Genomic DNA, 18,110 nt, shown 5'->3' with positions numbered 1-18,110 from the left:
CACACTTCTCAAGGAAGCAGGAGAAGACTACAGGGCTGAGTCAACTCCCCAGTTCTCCTAGCACAGGGTTTGGCAGAAGTGGTCTCCTCCTGCCCTTCCGACATTCCGCTGAACTCCAGGAGTGCAGCACTCGGCACAGTCTCCTGGCATGTCTCTGCAGCCAAGGCTTTCAGAGAACTGGCACAGGAGGAGCTCTGCTTTGAGCAGAGAGATGAAGGAGCCCTGCAGCTCTCACCAGCGTTGACCTCCAACTCAATATTCCCCCCGGGGAAAGTCCTCACCTGCCAGTCTAGGATCTCTGGCTTCCCGCTGAAAAGATTGTGGCAGTAATGGCAGTTGAGGTGGATCCCACCTTCCGGGCTGGTGCGCTGCAGGAGAAGAGAGAGCTCATGGAGGGAGAGGCACATGGAGGGCAGTGGACATCTGATTCTCACTGCCACCACTGCCTGTATCCTCCACAGTCACAAGCAGCCCACCCAGCCCCACTCAGACCTGATGCCACCGTTGGTGACTCAGTCAGTCCAGATCATATCTCAAGCTCCTGGAGAGCAGATTCTTGACAGCAATTTCACTTTGTTTCCAATGTGCTGGGTCCAGTTCTTCTCAGGAAGGCAAGCTTTCAAGCTGCCACCCCACTGGATTTGAAAACATCAAGGGATGGGGGCTCTGCAACTTCTTCTCTAAAAGTTCCTGAAGCGCAGCTGCTTGGTTTCTATTTTCAAGGTAATGGAGTTTCAGAATTCAAGCAGCCTTCTCATTCCACCTTCTGCTAGATTAAATAGCCATTTAGCATTTAGTGTCTCATCCATAAGGATCTATTTATTAATAAAGTCATCTTCCTGGTTTTCTTTCTGATAACCTCAGATAAGGCATTCTGCAAGTGCCTCAGTACAAGCATTTTTCAAGCCCAAATGTAATTTTTATGTTGCTTTTTTTTTCAGGATACTTCCAAGTTTTCTGCAATATTGAAAATAAAGCGGACATTGGAAAATATTTCCTATCTGTCCAACATTCTAGGTAGCTCTTTTGCTCCCTAGCCCTCAAACTTTAACTCCATGTTCTTCTGCTTCTGCTTGCAAGAACTTAATTAATCCTTCCCTCTGTGGCTGTAAACTGAGACGCTCATACTGAACAGTTTATCTGCTGTAATCCCAAGGTCTTTTCAAAATCCTTACTTTCCCAGGACTTGCATCCCCACACTACTTGAGTAAGGCTGACACAGGATCTTACACTGAACTGTATTTAAGCACAGATTAGGAAGAACCAGCCTTGTCAATCAATCCAATTTCTTTGCTTTCTGTGACTGCCCTGGCTTCAGCATGGGCTCAGGTCACCAGTTTTCGTTTCATCTGCAACATTTTATTATGCTTACTTTGACTTTATTGCCAAATGACTGATGAAAACGTTGAACTCCATTGACTGGCATTAAGCCAAGCTTAATACTGATCCCCAAGAAACCATCTTGAAACATTCTCTTCAGCTGTTTTAGTTTGACAAGTGTGTTCTGAGATCTGCCAGCAAGACAGTTCCTAATCCAGGTTATGCCTTGGTTTACTCATATGGTACAATGCTGGTTTTACATGGCAATAATTCAAGTTACATGACTGGGTGAAGTCCCAGGTAGCTGGAAAAAGGGAAACATTGCAACCATTTCTAAACTGGGCAGAAAGAAGCACCCTGGGAACCACCAACCTGTCAGCTTCACCACTGTGCCTGGGAGGATCATGGAACAGATCCTTCTGGAAGCTGTGTAAAGGCACATGGAGAACAGGAAGGTGATTCAAGACAGTCAGCATGGCTTCACCAAGGGCAAGTCCTGCCTGACTAACCTAGTTCCTCAGTGGAGTGACTACATCGGTGGAGAAGCAGAGAGTTATGGATGCCACCATCTCTGGACCTCTGTAAGGCCTTTGACACACTCCCCCACAACATCCTTCTCTCTAAATTGGAGAGAGACCGATTTGCTGAGTGGACTGGATGAGGAATTGGCTGGATGGTTGCACAGAAGTTAGTGGTCAATGGTTCAGTGTCCAGATGGAGATCAGTGACAAGTGGTGTCCCTCAGGGATCCATACTGGGACCAGTCCAGTTTAATATCTTCATCAATGACATAGTGGATTGAGAGAACCCTCAGGAAGTTTGCAGATGACACCAAGCTGAGTCATGCAGTTGACAAGCCTGAGGGACAGAGTGACATCCAGAGAGACCTGGACAAGCTTGAGGTTCAACCAGGCCAAGTGCAAGGTGCTGCACCTGGGTCGGGGCAACCCCCAGTATCAGTACAGGATGGGGGATGAACAGATCAAGAGCAGCCCTGCCAAGAAGGATTTGGGGGTGCTGGTGGATGAGAGGCTGGACATGAGCTGGCAACATGAGCTCACAGCCCAGGGAGCCAACTGTACCCTGGGCTGCCCAAAAAGAAGCACAACCAGCAGGTCTAGGGAGGTGACTCTGTGCCTCCTCCACTCTGGTGAGGCCCCATCTGCAGTGCTGCCTCCAGGTCTGGGGTTCCCAGCACAGGAAGGACATGGACCTGTTGGGAGTGAGTCCAGAGGAGGGCCATGAAAACAACCAGAGGGCTGGAACAGCTCTTCTATCAAGAAAGGCTGAGGAAGTTGAGATTATTCAGCCTGGAGAAGAGAACACTCTGGGGAGACCTTATTGTGGCCTTTCAATACTTATAAGAAAGATATCAGAGGACACACATTTTAGCAGAGCCTGTTGTGATAGCACAAGGGGTAACAGTTTTAAACTAAAAGAGAGTAGATTTAGATTAGCTAAAAAGAAGTTTTTCACAATGAGGATGGTGAAACACTGGCACAGGTTGCCCAGAGAGGTGGTAGATGCCCCATCCTTATAAATATTCAAAGGTCAGGTTGGACAGGGCTCTGAGGAACCTGACCTAGTTGAAGATGTACCTGCTCACTGCAGAGGCTGGACTAGATGACATTTAAAGGTCTCTTTCAACTGAAACTGTTCTATAATTCTAGTCTTGTGAAGTCTACAACTGTAAAAACTCTACAGTTACTCTACCCAGACTATTTGTGATCTCGGTGAAGGATTACATCAAAGAACACCAAAAAACCCCAATCGAAAAAACCCCAAAACAAAAACAATAACAATAAAAAAACCCCGCCCCCCAATCAATTAAAAAAACCCCACAACCAATTAAAAAAAAAAAAATCCAAAAACCAAATGCTGCAACTGCCAGTAACTACCTCTTACCTCTAGATTCTCTACGTTTTCTCAGTTGCACTTCGCACGTCCTGGCCTAAGTTTCCCAGGTCTTCCTGGCTGTTACTCTGTTCTTTGACAACTGTACAAAACTAATAACCTTCAAGTTGCCTATGAATACCACAGACATTTCACACATGCTGAAACTTAATGTCAGAAGATTAAAAACCGCTAGTCAAGCCTTCGAGGATTATCAAACATGAGGTATCCAGGCCTGCTGGCTCTATGTTTTTAGACAATACATTCTAGAAGGCTTATATTTCTTGGTGACACCTGACTCAGAGGGGAGCTCTGCCCCTTTCCACCCAGTTAGCAGGTGTGTACTGTGCTTTGCTGACTTACTTGTGCTTTTGCTCATGCTCTTGTAAGGCCACTGCATCCCAAACCACTCATGCAGCACAGCTCTGCACTGCCCTTCCACTGGGCATAACCTGACAGACAGGAGTGAATTACAGCCTGCCTTATCCCAGTGGAGGAAGGGGATAATAGGGCCAAGACTGAGATATGAGCAATTATGGTCACTGCAACTCTTGTGTTCCACAGAGACTTTCTTAGGAACTCTCCCTGAGGAGCTCAAGGAAGGTGGAGCCTCTGCTAAGTGTGAAAGGAGGCATGAGCTCTGTGGCCCAGCCCAGCATGAAGGATACTTCAGTACCTGGAATTTGGTCCAGCAGCTGGGACTGCAGAACTGGTAGACAACCCGGTCTGTCTTGTTGTAATAGCAGGGTTCAGATAAGCTCTTTCTGCAGAAGCTGCAGGGTCTAGGGGGACCTGATGAAACAGAGAGGAATTGGTGAGGGCAGCAGCAAACCATGTGAGACTGGATTCTGAGGATGGCACACAAGCTACTCACTCATCCTCAGTCTGACAAGCTATTATCAAAAGGCAAGGGACAAGAACACCAGGAAACCAAGAGCACTGGATTCTGCTAGGACAGAAATGTTAAACAGAGATGGAGAGCACAGGGGTTCAAGGGAGTGACTCTGGTTCTATAGGACATTGGACAAAATAGGTTGCAATACTTGCGCCAGAGACCACACCCATTCCTGGACACCCTGGTACTCCATGTAACAGAAAGGGCAATGCCAGTCCAGCCCAGCACTACAGCTGCTCCCTGCATTCTCAAGAACAGCAATGTACACTACCCTCCACATTAAGATGTTTGCATTCGGCAAGGGTTCCTCCATATCCACATCTCCTTCCCCTGGTCTCACTGGATTCCTCCCCAGGCAAGCAACACATCTTCTTTTCAATCCCATCCACAAGCAATAAATAAAGCTAAGGAAGGAGTCAGAGTGGAGAGGTGACTGATTCCCTCTGTGTAGGTGCTCTTACCGACTAAGCCTGACTGCTTCACTTTGTGGGAGGTAGTGCAGCAAATGGAGCAGAACAGGCCCATCTTGCCACTGCGATCCACGTTGGGCAGCATGTCAAAGTTCTTGCACAGCGTCTTGCACCACATGCAGGGGTAGACCCGAGTGTTCTTCTGCAAGCACAGAGCAAAACAGAGCTGCCAGGGAGACCATCACAGCCAGCAAGGTCTGACCCTCACATCCCACCCCACTTTTGTATCCACCACAGGACTGCTCTCCTGCAGTGACCACCTGATGCCAGAACCACGCTCATAGTCTGCAGGTTCAGGTGGTGGTAGCAAAAAAGGCTGCCTTTGGCACTTCAGTTTCTCATTTTAAGGGTAGCCTGGCAGGAATACAGAGCTTGGCAATCCCATTGAGACAGTTAAGTGAAGCCTGCTCAGGTCACAGAGGAACATATCCAACAGAATCATGCTAACTGTATATACCAGTGTCACTGTACAGTCCAGCTTATTGACTGCCTGACCCATCCCTGGGTCCAAGATGGGCCTCATGCAGAATAAATTCATTCTGTTTGCCTGCTTCAAAGTTTCTCCACAGAAATCTTTTAAATGCTTTGTCAGCAATAAAAGACCAAGGGGATTTGAATCACCTGTCATTGCATAAAGTTCCCTGTGCCACACCAAGCTAGGGAGGTGTGTGCCCGCAGAGACCCCCCCACTCCAGGCAGCTGATCCACACACCTTCTTGTAACTGTTGAGACACGTAGAGTTGCAAAACCGTTTTTGCTGGCCTTCGTGGAAGAGGTACTCCAGGGGCAAGCCCTTGTTGTAGATATAAAGTCCACAGTTGTCACAGCAGTTTGTCTTCAGCCCCTTGGTGGCCCGGAACTTGGTGAAGCAGGCGTCACTGCAGATGCGGTGAACCACGCTCCCGTTGCTGACCTCGTGCTGGATCTGCAGAGACATCATTGCTGTCACTCCCCAAACCATCAGGGGCCTCCTTCCAATGCAGCTGTACCACTGCTGCCACAGCCCTTGGGATAACAGGCTGAGACTTGGGCAAATGCCATACTGGAAGCTGGTGTGGACTCAGGGTGGCCTCCCTTGCCAAAAGTCAGTGGAGCAACTGGGAGAGCAGAGTGGTAGGAAGCAGTGAGCTTCAGGGTGGGGAGAAGCAGAAGCCTCCTTCCTTCTGCTAAAATAAGGGTTGGTTTACAGTAACACAAAAAGACCTGGGAGTGAGCCCAAGACAGCTCAGGGGCTGAAGCCTCACACCACAGGAAAACCTGGCAAATGCCCTGGTCCCAGGCAGGGCCAAATGCTGCAGGTCCCAAGCACCTCATCCAGGGCATGGGAAGGACAAGGGATTTATTTACCTCGCCAGGTTTGTGGCAAACACTGCAGCGGCTGGTGTCCGAGGCATCTGCAGACTGAGGTGCTGGTCTGTGCTGCTGGGCCTCGTAGAGGGAAAGGCAGACAGAGGTGCAGAACTCGTGGAAAGAGCCACCTGAACCAATCTGGGCAACCACAGAGTCCTTGGTGTTCCAGATCTCCCTGGGGATCAGGAGGGGATGTGTTAGTGCAGGGACACTTGAGTCCTGCCACAAAGGGATAGGATGGCCCACTGCAACGCACAGGACTCTCTAGTCCCAAAAAGTTGGCAAGAACTGTCTCACAGCAGCTTCTGTCCTGGCCCAGAGGAGTGGTGTCTGAAGACGGAGCATGCAGGAGGTTGTTTTGAGAGGAGGTTGGAATACGGGGCATTGAGTCTGGGGACAGGCAAGGAATGGCAATAATGTGAAGGGGGTGTAGGGAGCATGGGATATGCAGTGTGTGAAGGAAGACATGGGGCAGCAGCTGGCAGTGGGCAGGAGTGATGTGGGTGAATGAGGGCCATAGGAAGGGGACTGGCAGGCAGAGCTGTGGAGCAGGTGAACGGGGTCACGAGTATGGGAGCACTGAGGAAAGGGGAACGAACACACACTTTTTGCAGAAGGTGCATATCTTCTTGCCAGGTGGTTTTTTTGAGAAGGTGGTGAGGCAGGAGCTGGAGCAGAAGAGCTGAGGAAGCCCTTTGCGCTGGTAGGCCGTTTGGCCCTTCTGCAGGGGGGTCCTGCAGTTGGCACAGGTCATCTTGGTGAAGGTGGAGCGGGCGGCTCGCTGGGCCATCTGGGTGCGCAGGGACATGCGGGTCGAGCGCCGCGTGCGGAAAGGAACGAAATCCTCGTCGTTGGGATCATCCACCATTGCATCAGAGTCTTCGTCAGACACTGGAACTGCAAAGCAGCAGAGGAAGAGGCACAGAAATCCCTCATTAGGGACTGAGAAACTCTGCCATGAGACACACGCTGGGACTTTCTGGGTCACCTTTCTGGAGCCCCTCTACGTACTTTGTACCTGTCTGGGTGGAATGATAAAGGGACCCTTCAAAGAAAGTCTGTTGGAACTGGAGATGAATCAAGAGGTCTTTAAGCAAACTGGGCTTAAGAACAATTCCTCTTTAGGAAGTCATGATATGTCAAGGTTGAGCAGAAGCCCAAAGTGTGAACTTTTATAGCAGAAAACCCTCCAAGAGCCAGCAGACCTTAAAGGAACAGCACAGGCAGGCAATAAAAGAGCAACACACAGATGCTAGGGAATGGTAGGGTGACACTCAACCCCTCAGAGACTTCATGCACTTCTGCAGGAAAATCCCCAAGATGCAACCTTCCTTCAGACAGCCTGCTGCCAGAGACAAAGGAAGAAAGTTCCTGGCTGAGGAGATGGAAGATGCGTTTCCTGGGAACAAGCCCTGAGTCTCATCCTATTACTTAGTGCTTGGTGTCCACAAACCACTGTAAAAATAAGACAACACTGCCTGCTTTGACCTAAGTGCCCTAAGAAAGCAAGGCAAGTACCTGAGGATGAAGATTGGTGGGGTGAAAAGACCTGTCCAGTGTAGAAGGGAAGTCTGCACAGAAGCTCCAGAGTTCCCAGTGTACTCACACCATGAACCACCTGCCCCCAATGGATCTGGGCCCTTCTCTCAGGCTGAAAACAGGCATTGACCAACCCTAGTTACTTACTGCTCTCAGAGGAGTTCACAGTTTCAGGTCTGGCAGTTTCTGATCTTCTGGGTCGTTCACTTCTTTTCTGCTCCTAGAAGACATTCAGAAAATATTTAGGCTAACTATCTGCTAGGAAAACCATGGATAAATATCCCAGATCATGGTGGAGTTCCAACCTCTGGGATTTGCTTTCCCAACAGCTAGGCTGAAAACGGATAAAACTCCATGGATACCTGACCAGAGTTGGCAAGACAGAGGAGAGGGGGAAGTAGGCTTATGAGAATGACATTTCAGCTGTGGGTAGCAGGGACATGCTGAAGCCACATTACAGCACAGTGGCACATTACAGCACAGTGCACAGGGATCACTCCATCACAGGAGTCATGCAAACTCCTTCCCAGAGGGGTGATGAGGCAGCCAGAGTCCCTCACAGAGTCTGACAACAGCCAGCCACGCTCTATGCTCCTGTACCATACATAATTGACTGCATTGTCCTCACCTTCTCAGCTGGCAGCTCGCTCCCCTTCCCAGACAGGCTTTCTCCTGGAACAGAAGCACAGAAAAAGCTGTCATCTAACATCTTGCTTTTCTCCAACAGAAGACCACAGGTGTTCTCCAAACACAGTCACCATTTGGGTCAGCCCTGGCTATCAAGTACAATTCTGGTGGTGATCAGACACAGGAAAGCTCCTAAATCCACCATCTGTGGTTGGAGATCCAAACATGCAGCTTGGGAGGAGCCCTTGAGGGGGAGACCTCCCTGCGTGGGGGAGGCAGGCTGGGTGGGTAGTTACCTCCAACTGCTTCTGAGCCAAGACTGAGCATCTCCTGGGGATGGTCAGCCTGGGCAGAGGAACTTTGCCTACTGGAAACACCTCCTGATGACCCTCAGTTCCAGCAAAGACTCCAGTAATGAAGAGTGTGAGCTAAGCTGATGCACAGCCACAGTTTCATCAGGGAAGCTCCTGGGCTGACACAAGCACTGATAATCAGCTAAAGCCATGAAAGCCTGAGCAAGAGCTTGTGTGCACCAGAGCACTATTCCCTGTATGCAAGAAGCTTTGCCCAAACCTAGACCATCAGTACCATTCACAGTTTCCATAGCAGGGGATGATGGGAAAAGCCAGAGTGCAGAAGAGACTCCAGCCTCAGCAACCTGCAGCTGGATGAGCGCCTGAGCAAAAGGAAGCCAAGTTCTGCTGAGCCAACAACTTACCTGCTGGTGCTGAGGCTTCCTGTGCTTTGAGTACACTATTTTCTTTAAGTGAGTTTTTCCCACTATCATCCCCTCCCTCTGCCCGGTTTTCCTCCGTAGGCTCAGGGGGCAAAGCTGCAGTTCTGCTGTCTGGGACAGGTTCCACCTCTGCTTCCCCTGCCAGCCCTTCCCTCTGCAGGGGTGAGCTTTTCCTTGGTGCTTTCAACTTCATCTTCTTTGTCTGTTTAAGACTGAGCTGGGGTGGGGGCATTGCTGGACTTGAGGACTGTGCTGTGGTTTCTTCCGTGGCAGGGGCACTGCTGAGGTTCCCAGAGTCAGGAATGGGTTTTCGAGGTGATTCAGGGGCCTTGTCACCAGGCAGTGCAGGAATAGCAGCAGCACCGTCTTCCTTTAGGTCCCCAGAACAATTTTTTGGTGCATCCTCCCCTTCTTTCCATGTTTCTGGAACAAGGGCTTCTCTAGAAAGGGCAGAGGAGTCTGATGGTCCATCCTCCACATCCCGGGAAGGATGTGCCTTACATAGCCCATCCAGACCCTCAGGTTTGTCCTGCTCCATCAAGTCAGCAGTTTTATCCAAGTCATCTAAGACATCAGGTTTCTCCAGCATATCCAAGACATTAGGTTTATCTAGAACACGGTCATTTGATTTATTTAGTTCAGACAGGCTGTCTGCTTTCACTAGAAGGTCCAAGTCCCCATCTGCAGTCATCTGCTTGGATTGATCCCAGCCAGGGGGCTGAAGAACTGAAGCTTCCTGGGTGGAAGCTGTTTGGGAGCCCAGGAGATCTTCACCAAATTCCATGTCCGCAGGGAGATCTCCAATAAGCGGTTTGTCAGGCAAGGACAGGGGGTCCATAGATCCTGAAAATTCACTGGAATCCATTTAGAAGATGGCAACTGGAAATGAGAGAAAGACTTGCAAGTTAATGAAAAGCAGTCTAACACAGCACATGAACTGTCCACTGTTCTGAACACGGCTGGAGTAAGACAAGGCCCAGGAATGCTGCCAGCCACAACCAGGATACCAGACACTAACGGGTCACTTCTGCTTGTGAGAGTACAAAAATCTAAAGCCAAACAGCAGCAGCAGGATGCAGTAGTCCAGTATAGCAGACTTTGGGGAACTCTACAGCCCTCACACACCTCACCAGAGCACGGCAAACAGACTTCTTTACTCAGTGACATAGGGGGGCATCAGAAATTACTTGAGGCTCCACACAGCTGTTCTGTGGTGTCTGATATCTCCATCCTCGCCTTCCTCTCTATCCAAATAATCTGGTATGTCCTTTCTCTTGATCTGTTCTCATGGAGCTAACACATCTTTTACTTTTAAAATATCTTTGCTCTTAAACCTCTCTTAAATAGAGGTAGAAATAAAGCCCCATAGCCTTAACAAGATAGAGGATGACAAGATGCATTAATTTTGCCAGAGGACAGATAAAAACAATGTTACAGTGTAACTACAGCTACTGCATAGCCCCAAAACTACGTGGGCTAATATTCAGACACAGAACAATTGGAAAAGCTTAAGTTAGAACGGGGAGGAGTTCTGGAGAGTGGCAAGAAGAAAGTCTGACATTAAAAGCAGCCATAAGAAGAAGAACAAGTAGCAAGGTAGACACAAGCACGCAATGCAGAGTCAGGAAAAAAGACCAGTGTGACTTTGCAGGGCACAGACAGTGCTCTTGAGCAGGAAGGTGTGGTGCAGACTGCCAGCCTCAGAGGGAAAGTTACAGCCCAGCTCCTCATGCTCGGCATTATCACAAGACAGAAAGGTCAAGGCTTTGAGATGAGACAAGTAATATTGTCTAAAAATTAATTATACCCCCACAAAGAGAGAATGGTTGACAAACCTGAAGAGGGAAAGGGAGTAGAAGCTGCAGTCTACAAGTGGTAAGGCAAAGTAAGACTTCAAGTAGCATCACGTCCCCAAAACAGGCTGTAGGTAGACACTACAAGAAAGGCACTAGAATCAAAAGATGTGGCACCAACCTACCCCTCCCTATCAGAGCAATTCTAATTCTAAATTTGACACTGTTTTAAGCCCTGAACCAGAAATCCAGTATTCCTGTCAACTGGGGCTTACTATGAGCATAATTCATCTATATCAATGAAGGAGGAAGCCTGAAATAATTTCACTGGTGATAGCTGTTTAATTCTTTCTTCATATCCTTTGTTCTGAAATGATAACCAAGTCTCACTCACAAATGGTTTGCTCAGAACTAAACAGGACATATTCAGACAAAGAATGTACCCACTTCTGAACCTCACTCAAGCAGGAGTTTAGTGAAATCATACCAAACATCTGGATTTCAGAGCCACTGCTTCCTTATTTTATCTTAAAACACAGTGAAGTTTTCTGTTTCCTGGTGGCAGATAAGCACTGTTCCCACAATCATGAACATAAACCACAGGAAATGTAATCTTCTGAGATGCCCAGCAAGTTTCATCACTAAACACTTTGGTGATTCTGTTTACTTTTAGTTACAAGAGGAGACAAAGCTTCTAGAATAATTCCAGAGCATTACAAGATCTAATACGTGTTTTAGGGTGGCTGACAGAAAGAAGAACAAAGTGAAATAGAAACAAAGACATCTGAAAGAAAGGTCCTAGGGATTTGAAGCAAATGAGAACCCTCCCAAGATGATAAACACATTTTTTTTCTGCTGCTCAGAATACAAACAATGCCTCCTGCTCAAAGATGTCCCCCAGACAGACAGCAGACCCTACAACAATAAGCAAAAACATGACAAGCTACCCAGACGAATAAGGAAAGTTTATTTATAGGTATACCTAATAAGGCTAACATACTCCTCAAAATCACCTCAGACACTTCGTATGAGTCTGCAATGAACCACTAAGCTGACTCTCCTACAGTATTTGCCACATTCAGCTGGCCTAGGCTTTGCTTGGTAGAAACAGATCCTGGAAACAAATCTGGAGCATAAGAAATCCATTTGGACATTCCCTTCCAGAGGATAATGCAAGCAACAATTAATCTGTGAACGTGCCATGCAATTTGTGTTCTACAAGTAGACCAAAGGCATCTGCTTTCAGCAGTGCACACATTAACACTGCTTTCAAGCTCTGGGCATTACAATGCAAAGACAAAACTCTGACATTAATGGCGACATCACTGACCAACAAAAATCTTAAAGAGAACAAGTATTCTGCAGATTAAGGCAATTCCAAACTATTGGTATGTGGCTGGGACAGGCAGACCTTTCTGCAGACCCCAGACTCTGCTCTAAGACCACTCACTTGCACACTCTGGTTGGAAGCCCTGAGCTCGCCCGTGTGTTCGAGGTGCTGTCCCCTTTCATCAGAATCCTCCCAGCAGAACAGCTCACACGTTCTGGTGAAGGACCCAAAACCTCCTCTTGGGACGTGCAAAGCTAAGGACTACTGCAGTCAGTCCAATGAAAGGACCACGTACTCGAGTATTCTGTTCCTATTCACACCAAGAATGGACACCTGAGGAGAGAGTATAAAAAACAGAACTAAAAGGATGTTCCTCTTCAGCTTATCCTCTGATCAGGCAGGACTCAGCTGCTGAAGAACCACTCGGCTTGAGTTGCACTGACAATGTCACTGTAAGGAGTCTGTACTGGGCAAATCCTCTGTGAGTCTGCCTAATCCCACTTTGAACCAACTTATACTCCAGAAATTCCAGTGGCTCTATTTTCTGCAGCTTAACATTTAGTTTTTAAAAGTATTTTCCTTCTGTTTGTTTTCAACCTGCTGCAGCAGAGCTCCAATGGGTTACAGGGCACATGAATGCTAACTCTTGGTGTATTTATGAGAGTCTGGAAAAGCTGATGGAGTTAAGAATTGAAGCTGGACCCAACATGATGCTGACAGTCCGAGTGGGAAAGCAAGGAATGTATCTGACAATGAATTCTTTACAATGGCTTTCAACTACCAGTGGATGAGGATGAAGAGGGTGGCCCTCAGAACAGGAGAAAATGATGCTTTCCAGTTCTGTGAGTTGCTCTGAAGTCAAACTCAACCTAAAGAAATTAGAGCTGCTCAGCTGCAGCAAGGTAAGAAGCTCTACTTCTGTCTGCCCCAGGCACTCAGATTCATCTGGGCTTTCTGCTGAGCTTCACAGTGAGTTAAGCTGCAAACGGAGCGTGCACTTTTCTTCTGGTAAAGTCTTTTCTCACTTTCTACAACAGAAGCAGAACAGCTTATTGTTTTTGGCAGATGCTGAAATGATCCACCACAAGTCATCACCTTTTTTATTCCAGGACCAGCTCAGTCACTGGGATTTGCTCACTGGTCTGCTTGAAATCTTCCTCTTTTCCAGCCACATACCTGGCAGTGAGGAGAGTACACTGGAGCACGACTTGGCCAAACAAAGAGGAGGCAGTGTGCTGAAATCCTGCACGTTACAGCAGATACGACTGCTCCACTGGTCATTTGGAAACTCCTTACTTAGCACTCAGCACCTCTCTGGAGTATTCAGTAACAGATATATCCTTGGGAAGAGAACACGTTCAAGGAGCAAAGTCCCTTGCACACCAGCCTGCAGCACACTGCTTCCCAAGGAGCGTGCAAGAGTTTCCAAAGAAGTGATGGGATGGCTGAGAGTCCTCCCCGAGCGTGCAGGACTGGGACAGAACACAACACTGACTGCCAAATCCAGTGATTACCAGACCTGCCCTGCCCTTTCTGCCGAAGAGGGGGCACGTGGATCTCCTCCCAGACATGGCAGCTCAGGGTGTGACATCTCTGCCAGGACACCTGAGCACACCAAGTGACTACCTGGGACTTTATTCAGTTTATTAAAGACATCAGTGGCGGTGGAACTGCACAGATCTTGAGTGTCCTCGGGTAACTATTAGCAAGGGAACACGTGGCCTGCCTATACAAATGTGGATCTATCATCAAACATTTAATTAAAACCAGACTGTCAGAAAAAATACTGTTACCACTCCCTCACAATGAAGTGAATATCTCAGAAGTCTTTACTGCCCACAAAAAAAAGCACAGCCATGCAGTTACTGCTTTCCTCTAGTAAAGGAACAGCAACTGCTTGGGGATCTGTCCTCGACTTTCGTTCATGGATATGGATTCAGATTTTCAATCCTTTTGAAGGATGAAGGATTTATCTTTTTCACTCATCTTAAAGCAAATGGATTTATGAAGAATCGCCATTAAACTAAGGACACTGCTGAGGACAAGGTTTCAGTCCAGTCCAAATTCTCCAGAAAGGAGCAGAAAGGATTTTGGTTTTGGAGAGGCAGCTCTCTGAGCTCTTACCCTGCAGCCCAAATTCAGCCTTCAAGAGCACAAAACCCACTGCTGACATTCAGTACAGTGCTATTTGCACACACAACCATGTTAGACCATTACTGTCTCATTCTTGGCTACTGTCTACACTTGATGACAGTTATTGGAAGAGCTGAGATGTTTAAAATATTTTTTTTTAATCTGAACAGTAATGCAAGAATCCCAGTGCTTTATCAATCAACCAGGGCTCAGAAAACACCTTCCAGTAATAAACTATTTTGTTCACTGAAAAGAAATGGGGAGACATGACCCATCTCAAAAAAAATCACAAGGTAAGATCTACAGCAGAGGACCCTTCAGAGATGACAAATGCACCGTATGAGGACTCAAAAAGCTGGAAATCAAAGTTGGACAAACTCAGAAACAGATGCTTAAACAACTGATCCCAGGATCTGTAAGCCCTCTGTGACTTGGAAGTTTTACAACAGCATTCAGTGACTCTCTCCAAGCCAGCTTTAGCTACTGCAGCTTTAGCTACTGCAGGATGTCACTGGTCAAGTCCTTCAGCCTGTGGTCTGCAGGTAGGGCTCAGTGAACAGTTGTCTCATCTCCAAATGTACTATTGGTTCCTAATTAGACTGCTGTCACCATGTCCCCTCCAGGCCAGCCTTCATGTGTGCCTGGCACTGTCTACACAATAGGAACTGGCATATGGGGAAAATAAGGGCTTTCCCAGAATATCACCAGCAGCCTCAAGACTCCAGCAACTGTTTTCTAACAGTCCCACAAAGCCAGAAGGGACCAAGACCACCACTACCTTTGCCAGAGCAGGAGCACCAGCTCACATTGCAAGCCTCAAACACAGTACAGCAATCACCCAGAACCCAGAAAGCCCAAATCCTCCAGCACAGAGGAGATGGTGCTGCAGAACAGCAACCACAAGTCTCCTCAGAGGCAGGAATGACCAAACCAGATTTTGAGCTCTTGCATTCCAGAAACTTCACCTCAGCTTCAAGAAAGTGCAAGAAGGACAAATTTCAGAAATCTTGCAAGAATTGCCTGGAATTAGGTTTACAAGGAGACTCCCTGCCACACTTCAAATGTACCTGACAACATTCCTCAATCTCAGAGGTACTTGCCGCTAAGCCAAGACCTCCATACTAGCAGCAAACTCTAAGACAACCAACAGGAGTGTGCTCATCCATCCAGAATGCCATCCTGGCAGCAGTTTGAAGCTGCTTGGATCCTCTCATATCCTCTTGTAAGACTAGGATTCCCCCAAGCACAAAGTGTCAAGGCTTTGCAACAGAGAAAGGAGTAACAATCCAGGTACATGCACAGCAGCAACGCCTGGTATCTGCAGAGCAATTCAGCTTCAAGGACCAGTTTTGTGTCTATAGCATGAATAAGCAATGTTTCTTTCAAGGCTCACCCCTCACCACATGACAACATCTGCCAAAATAGTGTTAAATGCAGGAGAAGGGGGTGAGAGCGTAAAAAAGCTTTGGCAGTACTATCTCAAGCACAACAAAAAAGGCTTGGAGGTGTACTGCATTCCTGAGCAGAGTATGTTGAAACTGCCTTAGGAATATTGAGACACTGATTAAAAGAAATAAAAGACCTGGAAGTGGTAAAAAACAGATGGCCCCCAGATCTCTCTACCTGTTGCCCAAATGCTGCAGGACATAGATGACCTGACACAAAGTCCTGGCACATCACACAAGCAGCTACAGACAGCTGGAGAGAGAAGCTGCAGGCACAGCAGGTGGCTCTCCAAAGGAAAATGCCACAGCCTGGGAACAGGTCATGGACTCCCTGGCCCTGGAAGTCCTCAGAACTCAACTGGACAAAGCCCTGAACAACTCGGTCTCAAGTGAGCTCTGCCATGAGCAGGAGGTCAGCTGGACTTGAGACTTCTAGAGTCCCTTACAACCCAAATTCATCTGTGGTTCTGTGAATACACCTTAGTGCACAGGGAAGAGAGAGAAGACAAAAGGGCAGAGTCACCAAGAAGATGCATCTTTGAGGGCAAAACATCTAATTTTCCTTCAGTGGCCTTGCAGAGCCACTGAATGCACAGTGGATGCACACTACTGGATGCACAGTGAGAGCTGTCTCCTCTGCCCCTCTGCAAGGTGCCTGCCACCAAGTCCCTGGAAAGGGATCTCAGTGCTGGGAGACTCCACCTCACGTTCAGCTGTACCAGCTGGCCCTGGCTAATGCTGTGTTGAACAGAGCAATGTCTCACCAGTCCCGAGACTGACTCCTTTTCCTTTGAGCTGCCAAGGTCTAGGCCAGCAGAGCAGGCTCACAGTAAGTGGCCAGGAGACACCAGCAGAGCCCATGGCCAGCAGGAATGGTGAGGATGGTCTCAGACCGTTTCCTCACCTGTGCTGCCAGCAGAGGAAGCAAAACGCTATACTGAGACTACAACACAGTGAAACAATCCAGTGAAATCCTGCTAGCAGGGCCTTTGCTAAGCTAACAAATGCACTGTCACAGCTTTAGCCTATTCCATACTTCCCTTGGACTGCTTTCACCACCACCTTTCTAAAGCATTAGAGGCTTCTGCCAGCACATCTGTCCATCAGGGTCATGCATCCCAGCACCACTGACCACAAAATATCCATAAAGAAATCCCACAGGGGCTTTGCTCCCAAAATGAGGCCTGGGCTCAGCCTCAGGCCCTTGCTCCAGCTGTCAGAGCCATGGAGGAATGAGGTGCTGCTGTCATCCTCCAAAGCAAGGGCACTGGCAGTTGAGAGGGATGTAAACAGGTTGTGGAAATATGCACAATGGGGTTGTGAAGTCCAGGTTAGTCATTTCAGCTCTGTAGGCTGTGGATATTCCTTTAGTAAGGCTAAGCTCACAATAACAATAGGGCTATGGTCTTATCACTAGCTCTGATCCCAGGATAGGCAGGGTTAGGTGAGAAAATGCAGATTAAAAGTTTTCTTGGGGATTGCAGCCGCAATGAAAGGAAGAGAAGTCACAGCCTAGAACAAAAGTCATGGCTGAAGCACAGCAGGAGAAGGGGAGAGCACAAATGAAGCAGCTCTCATCCTCATCAAGAGACTCCAGGAGCCATTCCCCGGCACTCTGTTGAAAATCCTACCTCCCACCATCACCTGACACAGGCCACGTCCAGCCTCTGCCCACACAAGCATATCCGACTGCCAGGGCCTTTTCCCGTGCCAGGCACAGCCAGCCAGGCCTGCCTCCACCGCTGCAAACCACACAGGAGCTGCTTGATGCTCCCCAAGGCACTTCATTGGCCACGGCTACGCTGCTCACATGGTGAGGCTTCAGCACATTTGGACTTTGCCTCCCCCGGCAGCCCAAGGCAGCTTCAGCCCCACGGGGCTGCACCTTCCTCTCATGGGGCCAGATCCTCGACAGCAGCATATGGTGCCCAGGGACACACACACCCCCTGAGCCTTGGAGAGGCTCCAGACCCTCCACTGACACTGGGGGAAGGCTGTCAGGATGGCTGGACAGTTCACAGAGCAGCTGCTGCCTTGAGCACCACAGACTTTGCTGCTATGTGTGGTGACAAGAGCAAAAAGGCTGCTCAGAGTCCCTGGAGAACCAGGGAGAGTTGAGCCATGGTGGGTGCCAGGGCAGAGCTTTGGGGCAGCTGATTGCTGCCACTGCTCAGCACAGCCCCCACAGCAAGGACAGGCCCCACAGGGGTGGGCACACCAGGGGCTGGGGGCAGTTCCCAGGAACCACAAACCCTGGGACCAGCCTGTGCCCAGGCACAGCCAAGCCCCAGAATCCCCTGGGGGCTGCCCCTTGCACCTCCCCGTGCCCACCAGCACCGGGGCAGGGATGGGGGGCAGGCCGGAGGCTCTCCAGCCATGCCAGAGGGATGCAGAGCCCAAACCCTCCCCTAAAAGAGGCAAGGATTGCACAGGGCCCCTCCATCCCCAGGGTCTGCTCTGTACCAGAGTGGGGATGGAGGTTCATCTGGGCCCTCCCCATCCATACTGGCGGGACCCAGAGACCACCCTCACACACAGGGGGCAGGGGTTGCAACTGGGGTCTCCATGGAACTGGGGCA

The 18,110-nt window shown here is 48.7% G+C and overlaps 1 protein-coding gene across 5 annotated transcripts in view; it reads right to left on the bottom strand.

Annotated features, from left to right (window-relative positions):
- ZMYM3 (zinc finger MYM-type containing 3) overlaps positions 1 to 18,110 on the bottom strand; it is a 32,724-nt gene that overhangs the window by 13,073 nt on the left and 1,541 nt on the right. For 2 of the 5 annotated variants that reach the window (XM_051789296.1, XM_051789276.1), the window contains exons 2-10: positions 8,813 to 9,709; positions 8,096 to 8,139; positions 7,615 to 7,687; positions 6,534 to 6,825; positions 5,926 to 6,103; positions 5,291 to 5,503; positions 4,570 to 4,720; positions 3,890 to 4,005; positions 282 to 368 (exon numbers count right to left, since the gene is read on the bottom strand). In XM_051789296.1, the coding sequence (XP_051645256.1) occupies positions 282 to 368; positions 3,890 to 4,005; positions 4,570 to 4,720; positions 5,291 to 5,503; positions 5,926 to 6,103; positions 6,534 to 6,825; positions 7,615 to 7,687; positions 8,096 to 8,139; positions 8,813 to 9,695 (2,037 nt within the window). In that variant the 5' untranslated portion in view covers positions 9,696 to 9,709. Of the gene's footprint in view, positions 1 to 281; positions 369 to 3,889; positions 4,006 to 4,569; positions 4,721 to 5,290; positions 5,504 to 5,925; positions 6,104 to 6,533; positions 6,826 to 7,614; positions 7,688 to 8,095; positions 8,140 to 8,812; positions 16,110 to 18,110 lie in introns of those variants that run through there. The other 3 variants (XM_051789286.1, XM_051789266.1, XM_051789306.1) reach the window with 3 other exon arrangements.

Source organism: Manacus candei, unplaced genomic scaffold (genome assembly GCF_025592945.1).
Source record: "Manacus candei isolate 608988 ecotype Guabito, Panama unplaced genomic scaffold, ASM2559294v1 h1tg000003l, whole genome shotgun sequence".
In the NCBI taxonomy this organism is placed as follows: Eukaryota; Metazoa; Chordata; class Aves; order Passeriformes; family Pipridae; genus Manacus; species Manacus candei.
The sequence above is the reverse complement of the archived record's forward strand: the minus strand, read 5'-3'. Positions and strand labels throughout refer to the sequence as shown.